The following is a 21,252-nucleotide window of genomic DNA, read 5'->3' as shown; positions in this document are numbered from 1 at the left end:
GTGTGACTACCGCTGGACAGCCCTCTGGATCTGGAAGAAAGGGAGTAAATTTTTGCAAAAGGGCTTCTGTGCAGGCATCAGGTGCAGAAATGCCCTCACCACCTACCTGGGAGTAACCTGCTCTCTCTGGCCAAATCATGCAAAAGTTTGTCATACAGCAGGTCTTGGATGCTTAGGATAAGGTTTGACTTAATTTTAAATACAGGCCCCCTCCTTTTTTTTTTTTAAGTACCCCAGACTTTGGTTTAATGAAAGTACTTCTTTATTCTTAATACTTTCTTTTGATGTGTACTTAAAACATATCCCAACATCAAGAGTGTGAGCTTTTTAATGGCAAAAACTTACCAAGGTTCATAACCCCTCTTAAAAAGAAACTCTTCCATTTTTAATTATGGCAAAACACTGTGAAACAATTTTAGGTCACAGACATTCACACACAGATTCTAATCATGAAAGCAGTGGGTGGTTTCCCTGCTTGCCTGGTGATGCTAAAAAAAAAAAGACCCTTATGAGCCCATCAATCAGGGAGTAAAATCCTTTTGGCTCTCATTACAGTTATATGGAGGAAATATTTTTATGTGTTAATTTAAAGATATGGCTCCAAATAGCAAAGGGCTCAGTTAATATCCTGAAACAAGATTCTCCAACCTTGCAGATTTGTCCTGGGAATGGCTTACGGCTGACTTTCTAAATAGAAAGCTGCATAATTAATGACACTCCACTAGATCTCAGCTGTGCAGGAATGAGGCTGGTGGTAAAATAAAATAAAATATTAATAAAATTGACTTCAGTACAGTCAATAATCAGTAATCAAAACGAACAGTGCAGGAGGCCTATTTAATTGGCAGTTTTACTCAGCACACACATCCAGGATCACCAGGGGCCACTTGAATTGCTTTACGGGGCAGAGGTAGCAAGACTTAGCCATTACTAACATGCTTTTTGCAGCTGCCAAAGAACTCAGGGTCAGAGATCGGGTCCATGAGGTATGATCGAATGATATTAGCCCGTAAACCTTTCGGTGCTTCATTGGTCATTTTCACTCCATTCTGCAGTACAGACACAGGGAAATTTGGAGATGGGTAACTTGTCAGCCAAATTCGGAAATCTGGATGTGTTGTTTCTGCACTTAACTCCTGCAACAAAAGAAACCAGATCCAAAAGGGTCATAAAATGCAAGGAAAATCTCAATCATGTGTGCATGAGATGGGCTGGAAGTGGGAGGAAGCATCTTTACAAAATAGGGCTTATTGCTGCAGTTTAAGGCAAAGGCCTTAAAATCTGATTCTGCCAGGGAAGCAACATACTTCGCTGGGAAGGCCCAGAGCTGCTGTCACTCTCCCTGTTAACAATTAAATCACATGACTGTAAAGTTTACAAAGGCATTACATAATTCAGATTTGGCCGCGATAAAGACTAAGACATTCCAAAAATCTTGTATCTTCACTGATGTTGCTGAAATATTTCTAGAAATACTTCTCTGCCCCAGAGCCAGATTAAGAATGATGCCTTCTTGCCAGGTTGTGAGAATAAGCAACACACTCAGATAAATCAATATTAAACCAAGTAGGGATGAAAAAAAAAAAAAAGAGCATTTTGAAAGGCAAGAAGAACTGGTGTATCCTGAAGCACTAAACCATATCACTATTAGCGCTACTTGTTTACGGGGAGAGTCAGGCCTGCACTGCGGAGGATGACAGAACGCTCATCTATGACTGTCGTGAAGGCTATATTGGGCCTTGGAATAATTATCCTGGGTCTTTCCCTCTCTCCTGCTCTGCCACCCTCCCTACTGCTAACTCCTCCAATTGTCCATGTCCGTGGTATCTATGTTTTTTAAATTGCAAACCTTTATCAGTAAAATAATTTTTGAGCACTCAACTGGTGAAGGGGTGGGTAGGGGAATTGGAAGGATGTTAAGGTACCTACATTTTTAAATAAATGGTGAAGGTACCATTTTTCCTCCTACTGGCTGCCCTATGCCCAGTGACTTAGGTAGCATAACTCATGGGACTTTGGGCCAAGTTCACCATCCACTGGGGACAGCTCTTCCCTCTTGGATGACTCTCTAATGGGTATACAATACAATTCAACAGGTCATGAGAACAGCCTAGAGACAGAGGAACCGTGAGGAAACAGGCACAAATACAAAGTCTCTAATATAAGGCCTGAAGCTTGAGAAGATGTTAGTAAGGCAAAAAATATTAAAGAATAGCTTTGCAGATAGAAATAACATCCATCATGGAAGCCTACATTCTTGAGAAAGTGTGCTCTCCCAATGAAAGTGAAAGAAGGTCAAATGGCTAGAGCACAGAAGTCAAGATGGGAAGTGGCCAGAGACGAAACCTGAGAGGCAGGCGAAAGTCAAATGAAGAAGCCATGATGGGGGCATGAACTTTGTCTTCATGCAGTGGGAAGCCATTGAAAGGCTTTATTCATTCACCAGCTCAGGAAATATTTATTCATTATGTCCCATGAGCCAGGCACTATTCAAGGTGCTAGAGGTAAACCAGAGAATAAAAGAGCACTTCACTTACATTCTAGTGGGAGATACAGACAAAACAAAATGGTGACAAGTGGCATAAAGGAAAGTATAGTCCGCTCCTTCAAGTGTCAGGTGGATATCTGGATAGTGCAAGTTATATCAATTTAGTAGCTCGAGGGACTCTGAAGAGAGGGCTAGAGTCACGAGCAGTTACGTGGACACATTTTTCTCTCTGTTTGTTGAAATCAATTGCCAGGTTTTCTGTTTATTCAGTTGAGCTACGTGGGATTTTCTTCCTGGAATTTCTGCCCACAAAAATAGGGAAGTACCGTGACCCACTGCAAGGAGGGTGGGAGGAGTGCTCTTTTGGTTTCAGATTCATCCTCTGTGGCAGGGTCACTAGCTAAGTGGGTGAGAAGTATAATTAAAGAAAAGTTACATCCTGAAGCCTTTTGGTTTAGAGGGGCCACACTAATTTCCCCCTGAAAAGCCTTCTTTGTTGTTTTTGGTCCACTGTTGTAAAAAGTAAATTGGTTTCTGTCTACCCTGTGGTTTATTCCTATCTTTGAGGCTGCTCCTCTGGATTAAGGATATTTCTGACCCACGGGATGAGCCCTTGCCTCTAGTAGGAGGGATTCGGCAAGGCCTGGCCATGTGCTGTCCTCTAGTTCCCAATGTGAGCCCATCTCCCCTATAACCCAGCCATGCCAGCCACTATCCTGCAACCCTCAAATTACAGGACAGCAATGGAATTACTTAGATAGCGTGTACATCACTAATTATATTGGGGGAGTATGATCTCATAAAAATAATCTTGCATTTTTACCTCGCAAACTTTCTCGAGGGTTGGCATCCAAGAGGTGGCAAGGTGACAATTCTGAAGAACAACCCATGTTCCTTCTTTGACAGCTTTTTCTAACATCTTCATAGCTATGGGCCCCTGGCCTTGACCAAGAGATAAAGACCTAAGTTTTGATCCTCCATATCCCTGTGTACAAGAATAGTGAAGATGTTATTTTAAATCACATTTTAAAGAAGAATCAATATTATCATCACAGGAAATGTTAATATTAAATATATTAAAATTTAATCATGCAGCATCCCTCAAAGGTTCTAGGGCACATACAGCCCTAGAAACCTCTTACTGATTAAGAAGCCAATAAACAGATAAAAAGCAAGCCAATTCATGAAGGAAACAGTCATGGTCATAAATGAAAAATTCTGTAGAGTCTTTATTGAGATAAGGAACAGGAAAAAATTAGGAAGACTTTTAATATGAGGAGGAGATGAAAGAGCCTGGCTATCAAGGAGCAACTCCTAAAATTCAAAGCTGAAAAGAAAACTATGAATAGACAGATGAACTTGCCCCAGTTTCCTCCAGATCTCTGAATAATTATATCTTAACTAATTTGGTTACTGCATAAAGTTCAGAGGAAAAAAACCCATTAGCCCCTAATTTCTATTCAAGTTTATTTAAGGAACTCTGTGGGAATGTCTGCCTAGAATTCATTTCTCCTATATTCTGATTCATCTACAGCTTCCAGATATGGTGTCTTCCAGATATGGTTCCAGATATGGCGTCATCTACGGCTTCCAGATATGATATATAGACCAGACCCCCTGGTCTATTTCTAGGGCAGTTACCACCTGAATGCCACTTTGGAAGAGGCCTTGAGTTATGGGAGCAGTGTAAGAGAAGGCCCTGTCTGAATGTCCATGGGTTACTGACACAAGCAGGTCAGCAGGAAAAAAAAAAATAGACTTTTAAGGTACCTGGTCATCAGCAAATTTTAGAAGGGCAGCCATGGGATCTGCTCCAGGAGAGAGCACGAAAATCAGTGGTGTGCAGCAGTTACTATCCGCAAATGCCTTGGATATGTCAAAGGGGGGTGGTTCAATGAATGCACGTCCCAATCTGTTGCTTATAAATTCTTGCAGCATTGGAATAATCTAGAAAGGGACAAGAATATGTTTGAAGGAATATTCAAAATCTGCCTAAAACCTTAAAAACTTCACATTCAAAGGTGTTTTATAACAAAGGACCTTACATTCGCTTTGGTATTTATAAACGTTGGTAAAAAGTCAAAGGCATCACTTTATACAGTTGTCTTTCAGATAGAAAGAAACTATACATTATTTAAGTAATAAAAGGTGGGTGGTTAGTGACACCAGAATTCAAAGGCATTTTTCTTCCTTTTAGTGAGTATTCAACATATCCTAGATGAAGAATATAAAAAACCTTAATTCTTTACTTAAGTTTTAAGTAAAACTTGACTATGTTCCAAAGTCCACAACTCAGAAGTAGAAATTCTAGCATGATTTATACAATCCTATACAACCAAGAAAGATCGATACAGCTGAAAAAAGAAAGAAAAGGAAAAGCACTGTGAAAGAGAAGCCATACTCCCGAGAAACAGGCAAAACTACGTCATGTAAACCTTCTGATAATACGCCCGTGCATTTTCTGGGAGCGTGTTTGAGAAAGAGCAGAACTTTGGGGTTTGGGGGTCCCTTTCAGGCACTGCTGTGGGAGTAGACTTGTAGAAAGCAGTATGGCTATGTACAGCCTCAGGTACATCATTCCTTCTTTCTGATGAAGGGTCTACACCACTCATCTCTGGGTGATGGCTTAGGTGTGAGCCAAGCAAGTAATAAAGGTACGTTTAATGAACCAGTATCCCTGTATCTAGCTTAACAAATTATGTAAACATCCCAGGAAGAGAAGTAATGAAGTGACAAGAGCACAAAGAATTTTTTGAAAGCTTCAGAACCACTCTGACTGGACACCTACTTATATCCGAGGATGGAATTGTGTGTACACACAACACTCCAAATTAGGACAGCAATTCCACCACCCCACAACTTTTCTGAACTTAAAGCGAATTGCAGGAGCAATCTGCAGATACCAAGAATCTCAAAAAGGTGGTCTCCTCTGGAGAAAGTTACAAACATTTCCAAATTTTAATAGTGCATTCTCCAGAACCTCTATCCACACAAGGTTTGTAAGTAAAACTCATTGACTTGTCACAATACTTTAAAAACAGTGTCAATCCTGGTATGGATGTGTGTGTGTGTGTGTGTGTGTGTGTGTGTGTGTGTGTGTGTGAGAGAGAGAGAGAGAGATGGAGGGAGGCAGGGAGGGAGGGAGGGTGGGAGGGGGAGAGAAAGAGAGAGAAAGAGTAAGAGAGAGAGAGAGTGACTGAGGGTGTGAGGGTCTGGAGCTGAGAAACAGTGAAGAAATATATGTACTTAAATTTTTTAATCCCTCCACAACAGATTCATTCAAATATGGAAAGGTATAAATAGCCAAGATGGGGAACCAACCTAAATGTCCATCGACAGATGAGGGGATAAAGAAGATGTGGTATATATACACAATGAAATACTACTCAGCCATAAAAAAGAATGAAATAATGCCATCTGCAGCAACATGGATGGACCCAGAGATTGTCATACTAAGTGAAGTAAGTCAGAAAGAGAAAGGCAAATACCATAAGGTATCACTTATATGTAGAATCTAAAATATGGCACAAATGAACCAATCTATGAAACAGAAACAGACTCACAGACACACAAAACAAACTTATGGTTACCAAAGGGGAAAGGAGGTGGGGGAAGGATAAATTAGGAGTTTGGGATTAGCAGATACACACTACTATATAAAAAATAGATAAACAACAAAGTCCTACTGTATAGCACAGGGAACTACATTGAATACCCTGTAATAAACCATAATGGAAAAGAATCTGAAAAAGAATATACCATACGACCCAGCAATCCCACTACTGGGCATATACCCTGAGAAAACCATAATTCAAAAAGAGTCATGTACCAAAATGTTCATTGCAGCTCTATTTACAATAGCCAGGACATGGAAGCAACCTAAGTGTCCATCAACAGATGAATGGATAAAGAAGATGTGGCACATATATACAATGGAATATTACTCAGCCATAAAAAGAAACGAAACTGAGTTATTTGTAGTGAGGTGGATGGACCTAGAGTCTGTCATACAGAGTGAAGTAAGTCAGAAAGAGAAAAACAAATACCATATGCTAACACATATATATAGAATCTAAGAAAAAAAAAAAAAAAAGGTCATGAAGAACCTATGGGTAAGACAGGAATAAAGACACAGACCTACTAGAGAATGGACTTGAGGATATGGGGAGGGGGAAGGGTAAGCTGTGACAAAGTGAGAGAGTGGCATGGACATATATACACTACCAAATGTAAAATAGATAGTGGGAAGCAGCTGCATACCACAGGGAGATCAGCTCGGTGGTTTGTGACCACCTAGAGGGGTGGGATAGGGAGGGTGGGAGGGAGGGAGACGCAAGAGGGAAGAGATATGGGAACATATGTATATGTATAACTGATTCACTTTGTTATAAAGCAGAAACTAACACACCATTGTAAAGCAATTATACTCCAATAAAGATGTTAAAAAAAAATAAAAAATAAATAAAACCAGAGAAAACACACAAATATGATTTGTTGTCAAAAATATATAAAAATATTTAAGAAAAGTAGAGCTGGATTATTATTAAACAGCAAAAAAAGAGAAAAGAATATATATATAACTGAATCACTTTGCTGTACACCAGAAATTAACACAATATTGTAAATCAACTGTATGTCATTAAGAAATAATTAAAAACTATGGAAAGGTATAGAAGGGTAATAACACATGTATAAGTGCCAGGTTGGCACGGATCTACCTAACAAGATTACTCATATATTGTTCCTGTGCAATAAATATCTACTGAACAAATGAATGAATAAATTAGGATGCTCTCTTTTGTGAAGGTGGGATTCTAATTACGGTAATTCTAAACAAAAATTACAGAATAATAAATTCATCTATACATCAAGTTTCATTTCTTGATAAGTTATTTCATGTTTCAGATATTTTGAATGGGCACAGATATCAAGCTTATGGCAGAAAACTAAAAATATCCTAACTGCCTGTCTCAGGCCTTGTCCTTGCCCTTTTCCCTATTATTCTTTTCCTGTGGCTGTCTTTTCTCACTAGATTAAAAACAACAACAATAATTAACAAAGGAAAACAAAATGGTTTTTAATAACCTCTCTCCTCTCAAGGCTAACTTCTTCACTAAATTATAATTTTACAAACACAATGAAAGCACATGGCTTTTAAGTGCATGGTTTTACTTTTAGGAAGCTTTGAGTTCTAAACGGCCCCCCTTCTGTGAGTGTTTCAGGCTGGCAGCGTCCACTGCGCTCATGCAAACTTGGCTGGTGGAAACTGATTCTTCTGTTAGCGCCAGAGAACCCAGTTAGGGGTGCCTGCGTGAGGGTGGGCACAAGTTTCATTGTTTCATTTTAAATGTTAAAACTGAATAAGACCTGCTTGCTCCCAAGACTGAACAGTAACTCCTGAAGTAAATGAAGCTGTGCAAGCTATTCAGTTTGGAAGGTGATGGAATGGAATTGGGTTTGCTTCTGCAATCTGATTATGCCAGCATCAGGTTTATAAAATGAAATCTGTCAGTGACAAAAATTATAGACTCATTTAGGCAGCCATCTTCCCAAAGGCAGAAGAGAAGTTTGTGGTCACCTATGTATGTTTTTCTGTGTCTTGCAAGTCGCTATAGGATTTATCTGAGGTCAGAGAAACATATTAACTTATATTTGACAAGTTTCTTATTGAAAGCTGATTAATTTGCTTTTTGGTTACTGTGAGAAGGAGAGAACTGTGGCCAGAAGCTCTTCATTTTGTAAATGGGCTCAAAACATTCCACACCTCAGTATTTATCCATCTGATATGCTTTTGTCAATAAAACACTATAAACTATTAAATTCTTTTTTTTTTTAAACTCTACAAAATATTTTATTGCTTGGATGTGCGAGATAAATTTAGGAGGCAGAAGAATAAATACTGGCTTTCAAATTTCTTTGCTAGTGATACACAGAATACAAAAGGAATAGTTTGACAAGTTACAATCAGTTCAGTTTGGGATACATTGTTTGAGTATGAGTCTGAAACTCCAAGAAGAGTCCTAGATATAGAATTAAGTTGATTTTTTTCATACAAAATTATCTAGCACAATATATTGATTAATCAATATAATGCCAATTTATAATAACACCAAGTTCTCATTATATGTGGATCGTTTCTTGAGCACTCTGAACTGTTACATTGACATACAGTACTTGCCCACTTCCATGCCAACATTACACTAGTTTTATTTTAAAAGTCTTGTTATTGCATAAATAAGTCTCCACACCTTATCATTACCACATCTTCTTCTTCCTCTTCAAAACCGTCTTGGCTGTTTTGGTTCTTTAAACTATTAAATTCTATGGAAGGCGCAAACTCATCTCATTTCTCCTACTGGTGATTTAGTGAGCATCTTTTACATTTTTCCAAACTAGAGCATTAGATAACCTGGCACCTGTGGCTTCTTACCATGGGATGGAGTTGGTTTTGAAGGGAGAGCAGTAGAAAGGAGACAGCAAAAATTGTGCTGACAAATAACATGTACTGTAAACTAGAGATCAAACAACTGCTGATTTTCCTAGGGGAGATATATATCTCATGACTTAGAGATGGCAAAGAAATAAAATCTATGTAGTACTAGCCCAATTATTAGCCTCATATAGCACTGTTCCTTTCTCTGGCATGCTAATACCATTTTGCTTTGGAAAATCATTCTTTTAAAAGCATAATAGTCATATACTAATTTTAAATACATAGATTATAACATCAACGATCTACCACTAGAAATTAAAGCACCTGGCAACAGCAAGATTGAAGGGTTTGAGGTTGCTAGTAATACAAGAGCATACTAATAATTATTTCTATATTAAGGATTACGGGTGTGATAGTATAGATAATGGTAACTAGTTAATCACTTAGGATAAATTGAATTATGCTGTAGTAGCAAACGATTTCCAGATCTCAGTGGTTTAACACAACAAAAGCTTATTTCTTGTCCCAGCAAAGTCATCTGGGTGTCCAGGCAACAAACTCTCCCTGTGCTAGCTCAGCACTGCCACCTGTTTATGGCACTTAAATATCAACATGTGATTCCACAGTTTTGGTGGCAGGGGGAGTGCCCTGGAGAATCTCACACTGGTAGTGAGATGCTTCTGCCCTAACACTTCTGCTCACATTTTGCTGGCCAAAGCAAGGTTTATGGCCACAATGCCCCCACCTCGAGTGTACTCAGGAGAGGACAACCAGAAATACTGCTGAGTAGCGTTAAGGTCTACACTCATCCACCAATCCAAAAAAAACTCTAGACGAGATATGGAAACATATAAGAAAAAGTTACAAGACAAGGTGCTGAAGTATTGTGCAGAGTAGGCAAGAGAAGTATGAAACCTTAAGTTTAACCTCAATTGATTTAAAAACAAACAAAAAGATACAAACAAAAATTCCTCAGCTTGAATATCTAATTCCCCAGTTCCCTCAAATACACTTTAAAAAGAGAGTGACTATGGAAAGTAATACTGGATCTATTTGGTAGCTCAACATATTTTCAGATTAAAATGTCCAATTTTTAAAAACAAACTGGGGAAAAGATATTTATAGATGTAACTGCTGCAATTAGGAAACGGCTCATTAATCACTCCTAATTAAACAATATAAAACATGAACAGAAACTTCTTTGTTTATCAAATATTGAGGGGAGAAGGTCAACAGTACATGCAGAGTCATTTAGCAGAACAGCCTTTAGCTTAGAAAACAAAGTAAAAACCTTTGAAAATTTTAATGAAAGGTTTTAAAGAAAGAAGCTGTATTAGGCAAGAGTCTGAAAAATTTCATATTCTTCCATAATTAATAGTTGAAGTGAAAACTTCTGACGCTTAACGCTAAAGTTCCAGTGAAAATTCATTTTTAAAAGGGCCACCAAGGGGGAGATGTTTCATCAGTTTAATAATGATCCTCAGCAACGGGAGGTACTTCCAGCATCTAAGAGCTGGGCAGCATTATGATGTTCAGGGGCCCTCGGCACTTCATGGGTCCCTTCTTCCATAAATAAATATAAAAAATTGTATTTTACAACTATTTTGGTATAATTACAAATATAATACAGACTGATTTATTTTCTCATTTTAAAAGAAATTAAAACATTTTCATGAACCCCTAAGAGTATCATGGTCCCTAGGCCCTGTGCCTAACGGATACTTTGGCCCTGGCTAAGGCCACACTGCCAAGTCAAGCAAGAATGACATGTGTTCATCGAACAGACCATGGCTTACAGAGGAAAGAATGCTGCTACCCTATATTATCACTGATGTGCAGAAAAACTTAAAAAAAAAAGTACACTGCTTTCACAATCTAAGCTCTGCTTTTTCTGTTGTTGTTAGAATGGAAGTATTGTATTATATTCCTTAGCAACTCAAATTCTGAATACAGTAAATTTTGAAATAATTATGTATATTTTTACTCAAGCAGTAACAGTGGACAATTAGAATATTTTGTTCAATTTATTTTTCCAACACTCCTAATGTCTACATTTTCTCAGAGTATGTAGATATCTCTGTGGGTATGGGTCTTTACACTTAAGTGAACAGTTGTTTTTTTAAATGGAAGTTAATAATACAAATGAGGATGTCAATGAGTACTGTAATTTGTTGATATGACAGGTCAGCTGATTCATTGGTTATATAATTTATTATTTAAAGAAATGAAAATTAATGATATTGACATTTTCCTTTGTAGTTAGCAGTGAAGAATGTCTTAATATTCTACTAGCTTTCCAAAAGCCAACAAAAAACCATGTACAGGATAGCATTTGAGGAGCCAGAAAGTCTAGTAAATCAGCTTCATGTAAACCACATTGACTAATGTCATCGAAACAGTAAGAATAAAAATGAGATTACTGCATGTAAAGGAAGTAGATTGTGAGGAATTGGGGAAGCGTATAATAAAAGGAAGAATCATAACATAAATAAAACTATAAAATATAATCTGGTGAGTTACTAATTTAGTGTGGTTTTTATAAATATACACTTTTTGAAAGATGGCTGCATTAGAAGGAAGTGAGGTTATTTCCCCCAGGCTCCTTTACGTCCCCCATGACCCACGATTACATAAGGAAACACGTGTTTGGCCGGACTGTGGAGAGAAGAGGGACTGGACTCACTGAGCTGCTTTCAAAGACCACATTTACCTTGTCCGGTCTCAGGCAACGAATGATAAGCATCCTTTGAAACTCACTTGCTTTATTTTCCCAATCGTCAGGAAAAATCTCATGATGTGGTTCCTAAAATGACAGTGGATATAACTCAATGCTATTTGGAAGACTATTTAAAAGAAAAAAAAGAAAACAAAAACAGTATTTTGACTTTTAAATCGAGTTTTACAGACAACATATAATGACTGAAATCAAGAATGCTAATGTAAATTTTATTAGGTTGGGGCAAAGTTATGAAATAAGATATAAAAAGAAAATTTTAAATGCCACTAAAAACAACAAAACTAAGACATGAATTAAGCGGGTTAATGTCAATATGAATATTAATCAATAGCACAAAATGATCCCTGTTATTAAAAAAATAAATGTGCATTAGATTTTCCCCGTTATTTCTCCAAAGGCATTTTAAAAACCTACCAACTACTCTCGTTATCTATTTATTAAAAAAAACATTTATTGCACATGAAGTAAGAAGGATGTGTGTTATTTCTTATTTTGAAGAATTTTTGGTATTTTTTTTAGAAAGGGATATTTGAGAATGTGTATATCAAAGAAGCCAAAAGAGTGCTATTAAAAATATGCAAGAAGAAAGGTATCAAGATTCCCGGAGGAGGAGTAAACATGGAAAAAAAGACACCTGCACCTTTGAAACATTTAGGAAGGCTATGTGGTATCTCAGATCAGAAATCTCCATGCTTCATCATAGAAAATTTCTATTTAAATTAGAATCAACTATACACAAAAACATATTTGCCTCTGGGAAATGTAGTTTTGTTACTAACTAGGAGCGATCCAAAAGAGATCCAGTCCAAAATATTTAAATTCAGGTGTAGACACAATCTCACTATCATGTATAATACAACAAACAGGTCACCAAAGAAAAAGTGTTCTCCACGCATCTGGCTCTTTTTCCCCTACACCCTCCCCTGCAACAGAACTGTTGCATATTAAACCCAAGGAAAGCAGAATGTCCAGAGAGAAGAAACAATAGAAAAAATTAACTGGGAATCAGCAAAATATTAGCCCTTGTGCTAAAAGAAAAGTGAGGGAAGGCAACAATTCCTACATATTCTAGAAGGGAAACTGAGTATCATGGTATATGTTAGCTATCTCCAATTAGGAAGATAGGGTCTCATGAAAATTATTTGAGAACTATTAGCTTTTCCCTTTCATCAAATGACAAAAATATTTATTAGTTTGTGTCCTGTATTCAGAAAATCTAAACAATATCTGTTTTATAAAATTTTAACTCATCTGCCATTATGATTGCCAAAGTACAAGTTGATAATAAATAAAAAACCTGGCATGGAAATTCAAAAAGAGTACTTTTAAAGGACCATGCAGCTTTTTTGCATCTCTATATATTTCAAGGAATTTGAATAGAAGTGCAAACAGAACCACCAATTTTGAAGGTGGGGATAGTTTAATCGAAACACTGATTTTAATATTTGACCAGTTTAAAGCTTACTCAAATCTTGTTTTTACTCAAAGATAAGAATAAATTGTTTGACATTATTTTCTCCATTTAAAAACTCTGAAATAAGCAAGAGGGTTAAAAACATACCAAACTATCATATACGTTTTTCCACCCATCCTTTAAGTGCATAAACTCCCTACGAATGGTTTTGAAGGCAGGCAACTCATCTAGTCGACATATTTCGTCCCAAGATTTTTGAGGAAGCCACGTACAAGGGTTGGCATGAGGATTATCCAGTCCAATGCCACCAGTTAGCAGAAATCTCCACTCAGCTTTATTAATCTTTGGAAAACAAAGTAGCATGAAGAGTCAGAAATGAGTTCATCATATACATAGTAAACTTACAACTATTTTAAAAGAACTCACTATTTGATTTTCAAGCTTCAGGTATGGCCCCCATAAAATTCTATAGTTACTGGTATAGCTCAGTATTTATTCATAAGAAACCAGTATATCCATTATAACCAGTTTTCAAAATAGTTCCAGTTTAGATAGGTATTTTTGATAATTTTCCTCCAGAATTACTGATCTAAACATGGAAATCTAAATTTATTCTTTTTGAATATATGCTTTCTTAAATGACTTCTTAGAGTTTTATTGGCTCTAAAAATTGTTGAAAGGCAATCAATCTGCTATGTTTTCAATTATTTTCCATAAAACATAATGAGGTACTGCTACGAAATTTTTGCAAGAAATGCAAAAATAAAGCTTCTACTCCTTCAGAATTCAACTAATACATTGCCATATGAAATCAATAAATCTTAAACACACAATATAAAATAGTGAATTTATACACCTCTCTTCCAGTCTTAAAGTGCTTCCTATATTTTAATAGATTTGAAACATAGCAAAAATTAATGAATGGTATCATTAAGCCCAATGGTTAGATTTGATGAACTTGCAAAAGTTTCTAAAAACATTGCCATTTATACTATTACTTGAAGTACATATATCAATATATTTAGTTAATTTATATGCATACTTAGATTCTGATAGAAACTATTTTAAACTAAAACGTACAAAAATTTAAGTAGTAATAGTTATATAATGAACTCTGCTTAACTTATTTTTCACCTCTGTGAAATTCAATCTAGTTGTGATGCCTTAACTATAATTAACTATTTACAATCCTTTTATATATATTCCCACACAAGTTCATAAATTAATGAATTCACGGTAATATTTTTTTCCCTACAAATTAAAACAATACTGACCGAACGCTCATGTATCATCAGATTTACAGTTAGACAAAAGGAAAAGAGTAGCTTATCCTTTTCAAAGAGGGATCGGCAGACGTTAACATAAAGGGAATAAGTGAAGTGATCCTTGAGAGTTTGAAGCCTAAGGGTCAACAGAAAGAAAAGTAAATAAATAAAAATGCATTATCCTTTAAGAAAAAATGCTCTTGGGGAAACCTATTATAAACCATTTAGATGTGTGCTCTTCTAATAAGCTTTCTGGTCAATTATTCCCCAAACAAATCAAGGATCCTTATTAACTGGGGGCACCAATTTGAGAGCTACACAATGTAGAAACATCTCAGTAGAACTGCATTTTTACTGTTGACTGATTTTTTAAAAAACTTAATCTTCCTTTTGGAAAAGAGTCAACGCACAGTATATTAATCTATTACATTTAACAGTTTTTGGACTATTTCTAACTATAAAGCATTTCTTGGGGTAAAACTGGATTTCTTTATTCCATAAACACTTCCAAATGTTCTATATTATATATTAAATGAACAGACTAAAGTTAATAGCTCCTTTATTAAATTAACATTAAGTTTAGTAGTGTGCTACTCTGCTCATAAATCCGTAAAAGCCAGAGAAATCACAAAACTTGATAAACTACATTTTTATTTACCACATAGACAAGACACAGAAATATGAATAATCACAATATTTGCAGCTAACAACTTCCTAGTAAGTGCTAACATGTGTGATCTGTATTCATAATAATTCTTAACATGTATATAGCACTTTAAGTATTTTCACTAATTATCTCATGAGGGGTAAAGTACCACTGATACAAAAGTTTTAAAAATATTTTTATTACACAGGTTATAATAGTTATAATAGAAATAAACAGTTAGCTGAAAACATTTATAGTAAGCTAATGATTTACATAGATTAATGACCTAAATTAACTAAAGGATAAAGTATCTAAAGGGAAAATTAGCATAGTTTATGATTAAACAAAATTACATTGGTGTTTCTTAATGTGCCTAGAAAAAAAAAATCTAGCAGTATGACCATATCTTGGTTATTTCCAGATTGATATCCTAAGCTGTATATCATCCCCGCTCTAGTTTCTTCCTTACCTCCCTATTTCTTTAACTATTTTATCCCCTGCCAGCATTCCCATAAAAAGAATTACAACAAATTGATATATTTTATTTCTAATTGAGAACTCTGAAAAAGGCTTGGTAGAGAGGGCCTTGAAACTAGTTGCTGAGATACAGTTGAATTCTTTGAAAATTCAAAATAATCATACAATTCCTGTCCCCATTTTTATGCTAATAGATGGTCTTTTCACACTTGGCATTTAATTTCTCTCATGTAACAGTACAATTAATATAGGGTGACTCAAATTTGTTCTCTCTAGAATTAAATAATTTCTGCACTTTAAGACAAACTTCCTCTTGTAGATAGGAAGATCGAAAGGAAAATTATAAGGGTCAATCATATTAGAAATTCAAGTTCATTTTCATTAAATGCCTATAAAAATATATTTATTTTTAAATAAATATTTTAAATATTTAAATATTTCTAAATACTTAAATATCAAGTACTTAAAACATTTGATTAAAATGCCAATTAAAATATATTTTAATAATCTGTTACAGTATAAAAGAGGATAAGAATTATTATTTTCAATGTTGATGTGCGGCACAGTGTTGTAAGATAGTCACGCTCCTCTGATGGAATTGTACATTTGAATAACCTTACAGGAAAGGAATTTATATCAGGAGTCTGAAAGAAATGAACACCTGTGTCTGAATTTTGGGATTCAGCCAAAGGAAATAATCAAATGCGGACATTTATATTTATTGCAGTGTTATTTATAATACAACAGCTGGACACTACTTGCAAGTCTTACAGAAAGAAAATAATAAAGAAAATTATGGTGCCTTCATTAAAAGGTATATTGTACAGTTACTAAAAATTATATTTCAGAAGAGTATTTAATAACATGGGAAAATTATCTTGACAGAAGTAGAAGGAAAAGAAAAAACTCTGTGCACCGGCATGTGTGATCTTACACGTATTTTTGAGAGAGAGAGACAGAGAGACAGAGACTGATTTCAGTTTGGTTCCTGTAACAAAGCTATATTCTAGTCAGATTTTTGTTTCTGTGCTTATTTTTTTGCTAGTTATTTATTTTGCTATAATAAATTCTGATGCATTAAAAATTTTATAAAAGACAGATGATCCTGATTATTATGGCTATTTCATAGTATATACCATAGTAGTTATAGCATAAATTTAGTTATAACATATGTTTGGTATTATTAAATAATAATTATTACGAATAATAACTATCAGAAGACAAACAAAAATGAAATATTTTTATCTCTGAGTAAAAGGAAATTAGAGATAATTTTAGACCAATATTAAGATTCTCAAACAATTTAGTACTCTGGTGTTAATAGTCACATGCTTTCTATGCCTTTGTTATAGGTATAATTCAATAGTTGCCCAGAGGACACGGGTTACCTGATGTTTTTTTGTTTTTTTCCCCCAGCTTTATTGAGGTACGATTGACAAGTAAAAGTTGTACATATTTAACAGGTTATCTGATGTCTATCAATGATTGACAAAAAATGATTTCTCTGAGAACTCTACCTTTAATTTCTGAATGACAGCTAGCTTCTTACTATTTACTAAAAAAGGAAGATTAAATAGGACTCCTAAAAGAGTCTCCCTTGCTGTAGCCACTTTGGAATTCTGTTTGGCAATATTTATTAATGATATTTTTTGAAATTAATTTATTTCTTTTTTTTTTTTTTTTTGGCTGCGTTGGGTCTTCGTTGCTGTGCGCAGGCTTTTCTCTAGTTGCGGCAAGCGGGGGCTACTCTTCGTGGCGGTGTGCAGGCTTCTTGTGGTGGCTTCTCTTGTTGCAGAGCACAGGCTCTAGGCGCGTGGGCTTCAGTAGTTGTGGCTCACGGGCTCTAGAGTGCAGGCTCAGTAGTTGTGGCGCACGGGCTTAGTTGCTCCGCGGCATGTGGGATCTTCCTGGACCAGGGCTCGAACCCGTGTCCCCTGCATTGGCAGGCGGATTCTTAGCCACTGTGCCACCAGGGAAGCCTGGCGATATTTATTAAAATGGAACATATGCATACCCGGTGATCATCAATTGTGTTCCTGGATATATACCTACCATACATGTGTACATACAATATCCACGTACAAGAGAGTACAAGACAGCAAAAATTCATAATAGCCCTAAACTGGAAGCCACCCAAATGTCCTCAACAGTAGAGTGAATGAATAATTTGTGGTATAGTGAAAGGACAAATAAAAATAAGAGGTTTACTTTTTTTTATACTGAAAATGTTAGAAAGAGATTTCCCTCTCCTCCTTCTTCTTAGAGCATTTACGTTTGAAAATTTAAAATTATACGTACTTTCTCATCTCTTTGAAATGTGTATAAATTCTTGTGAAAACTAGGCAGGCTTTTTGTCAACTTTATGACCCAGGAATGTCCTTCTCAAAGACCTGAGAGCCACCTTCATGGGCACCTGGCTCCTCATTGCAAAACTACCTCCTGTCATAAAGATAAGACATTTGTTTTTCCTCTGGATGAAGCCAGTTTGCTAACTCAGTTGGTAAAGTCAGGAGAAGATTTCTGTCTTTGCAGTCTCTTAGTGGATTGCCGGTAGATGCGGATCACATTCTGCTTTAATAATTATTCAATAAAAAACTTTTCTTTCTCTACTACTTTGTGGAGAAAATTTCTGGATTGGGAGAAGATTTGCTTTTACACTTGCCCAACAATAATGAGCACAGGGAATGCGATTTAACAATGAAAGTGAATAAACCACTGCTTTGCACTGTGCAATACAATATAACTTTCACAATGTGAAGTGCAAGATGCCAGACAAAAAAGAGCACAGGTCATGCGATTCCATTTATATGACGTTCTAAAACAGGCAATGCTCATCTCTAGTGTTGAAAGTCAGGATAGTGATTACCTTGGGGGATGGGGTTATAGTGATTAGAAGGGGACACAGAGTGGTTTCTGGGCTATTGATAATGTTCGATGCCTTGACCTGGCTGCTAGTTACACAGGTGTGCTCACTTACGAAAATTTATCGAGCAAATACTTCTGGCTTCTGCATGTTTCTGTAAGAGTATTAATAACTTCAATCAAAGTTTTCAAATGCATTTTTTTCTATTTACTCTTTGGTCCCAGAATTATATTTTTAAGATCACTTTAGTCATAAATATGATTTTCATTGTTTCTACATTAAAGGATTTTAACTAAAAATAAAAAGGCACATTTTTTTTTCTGGATTTCAGTCAAATCTTACATCTGGGGAAAAGAATTTTATTTCCTATAAATCGTAAGGGGCTATATCATAGTTATGAAGAAGCAGATGTCATATTTGTGGCTGAGTCCTAATTGAATATAATGAGGTAATAAAGGAACCAATAACTATTTTTAAAGCATAAAATTGTCCTAATTTTTAAATCTTGTACACAAAATATGTCTTTAAGAGACAAAGCAAAGTTTCTTCCCTAGACTCTAGGACACACCTTGATTTTAAACTAATTAAAATGATAGCATTCTGGTGATCTTGTTGTTTGTTTGTTTTTTTTAAATAAATTTATTTATTTATTTATTTTTGGCTGTGTTGGGTCTTCATTGCTGTGTGCAGGCTTTCTCTAGTTGTGGCGCGCGGGCTTCTCATTGCGGTGGCTTCTCTTGTTGCGGAGCACGGGCTTTAGGCGAGCGGGCTCAGTAGTTGTGGCTCCCAGGCTCTAGAGCACAAGCTCAGTAGTTGTGGCGCATGGGCTTAGTTGCTCTGCAGCATGTGGGATCTTCCCGGACCAGGGCTCGAACCCATGTCCCCTGCACTGGCAGGCGATTCTTAACCACTGCGCCACCAGGGAAGCCCAGTGATCTTGTTTTAACCAAGGTAGAAATTAAGAACTGCAGTGAAAAGCAGAACATCATGTACTATGTTGCTCCATGTGATTAGCTCTGTGATAAGTTCTAGGTTCTAGGAATATTAAAAAAAAAAAAATCCTTGCCTCAGGGAATTCAGGATCTAGTGTGAAAACCAGACATGCATGTTCAAGTCAATAATGCAAAGGGCTGGGAACTTTTCTAAGAAAGGTCACTTAAATTTTTGTTTTCTGTATTCAGTAATCCTTGCTAACCTTGAAAATGTCAGATACTGGAAGAAATAGAGAAATAAACTAAACATTTTCAAATATAATATAAAAAGAAACTTTAAACTCTTCCGTCGTGCATTCCTTCTGTAAAGATACCCTCTTCTTCCCTTTCTTTTCTTTCTCATGGGCAGACATTTGAAAAATTGTTTGTTAAGCCAAGTGTCAATCCTACAGCTTCATTAGTCTCATATACAGGCTTGTAAAATAATGAATGACACTAACCAAAAATTGCTCAGTCTAAGAACATTTAAAATTTAGCAAAATTCTACCATGATAAATGAAGGAATTTAATTTAGATTTCAAGAGATGAGCATTTTGGATTTCTAAAAGATAATTCTTAACTGTGGGTGATAAGCAGTAAATCGAGTTTCTTTTGTGGGTAGGAACAGTTAGGAAACTGAAGTATCTTGCTTCGTATTGATTGATAAAGTTATAAAGGGCGAAGGTTGCAATTATTTGTTCGAGAAGTAATTTAATGTTAGACTCTATTAAAAACATGTTTTAATACCAACTAAAATTTATCTCACTGACAACAAATAAAATGAAATTTTATTCTCTCACAGACTAACTATTAAGTAGGTCTTAGTTCCATTACTTACTGCAATAGCCAACAGTAAAATAAGGTATTTTATATAAATAAGAATAACACAATCACAAGATTATTTTTCAGAAACCCTGTTATCTGACAAATTTTATACATGTGTATATCAAAATGTGAATATGTAACTTTTGGAATGCAAGCTTACAGAGGGTAAGAGTCATATCTTTCAGGGGGACTACCTCCTCTTTCCACACCTCCCATCATAAATAACTTTTGCAAATGATAAACAGAAGTAAATGTTTCCTCTTTTTAGAATTATATTATAATCCCATTATCTATTTAAACAAAGTCCTGGCAGACTGAATTTGGTCACATCTGTTCAATTTATAACCCTCAGATTTATTTCTGGTACAATTATTAACCAACTTCACTCTAGCTATGTGGCTGTAAGGTGCACACCACTCTGAAACAACAATGAAGGCCACCGATTACTATTTATTTCGCATGCATTAGCTACTATTACTATTAATTAGTATTGTTTTTACGTACCTTTTTGACAAAATTTCTGATTTCTCTGAATTCTCAATAGACAGGATGAAAAGGTTAATAAACCAGGTCAGTGAGTATTGGTACATGGGCTCGATGTTAGCTAAATCAGCAATAGAAAAAAACAGGATGGAGGAATGAATGGCAATAGGTCGATAGCCCATGCGGGTGGCATCAATCTTTTTCTCTGTCTCTTCTGCTACTTCCTGCTTTTGAGAAATCTCATTAGCCAAAGCCTTGGAGGAAGATAATATCTTAATGGCAGTTTCATCTTCTAATATATTGCCTTCCGAAGATGAAAGAACTTCTAAAATCTTGTCTTCTATTTCTTTTAACTGCCTGGAATAAAACAATTTTCTTAGAAGAAGAAGAAATCATTAAAAGTCACTTCACGTATATGTTCTTTCATAAGAAACAAAGAGCTTGTAACCTTAAGAAATGCATCACATTGTGACAAATATCCGTAACGGTGATGCTGTATAATTAATTTCTTATCTTGCAAAATGTCAAAAAGACAGGCCTTTCTGCTCCACTTCTCTTTCTAATGATCATTTATGTGGTAACTAGAGAGAGATATGGTAAGCCCATCTACTCTGCCATTAAGAATCTCAGCCCCCAATGAATGGAAAGTA

General features: G+C 35.8%; 1 protein-coding gene across 1 annotated transcript in view; it reads right to left on the bottom strand.

Annotated features, from left to right (window-relative positions):
- Window positions 1-21,252, bottom strand: part of DNAH7 (dynein axonemal heavy chain 7) — a 246,606-nt gene that overhangs the window by 34,503 nt on the left and 190,851 nt on the right. Inside the window, exons 51-57 of the mRNA XM_082397280.1 lie at window positions 20,624-20,959; window positions 14,347-14,473; window positions 13,220-13,414; window positions 11,632-11,724; window positions 4,259-4,435; window positions 3,312-3,473; window positions 936-1,136 (exon numbers count right to left, since the gene is read on the bottom strand). Of these exons, the coding sequence (XP_082253406.1) occupies window positions 936-1,136; window positions 3,312-3,473; window positions 4,259-4,435; window positions 11,632-11,724; window positions 13,220-13,414; window positions 14,347-14,473; window positions 20,624-20,959 (1,291 nt within the window). The remainder of the gene's footprint in view (window positions 1-935; window positions 1,137-3,311; window positions 3,474-4,258; window positions 4,436-11,631; window positions 11,725-13,219; window positions 13,415-14,346; window positions 14,474-20,623; window positions 20,960-21,252) is intronic.

Source organism: Balaenoptera borealis (genome assembly GCF_965194805.1).
Source record: "Balaenoptera borealis genome assembly, chromosome: 6".
Taxonomy (NCBI): Eukaryota; Metazoa; Chordata; class Mammalia; order Artiodactyla; family Balaenopteridae; genus Balaenoptera; species Balaenoptera borealis.
This window is presented reverse-complemented; position numbering and strand designations above follow the sequence as displayed.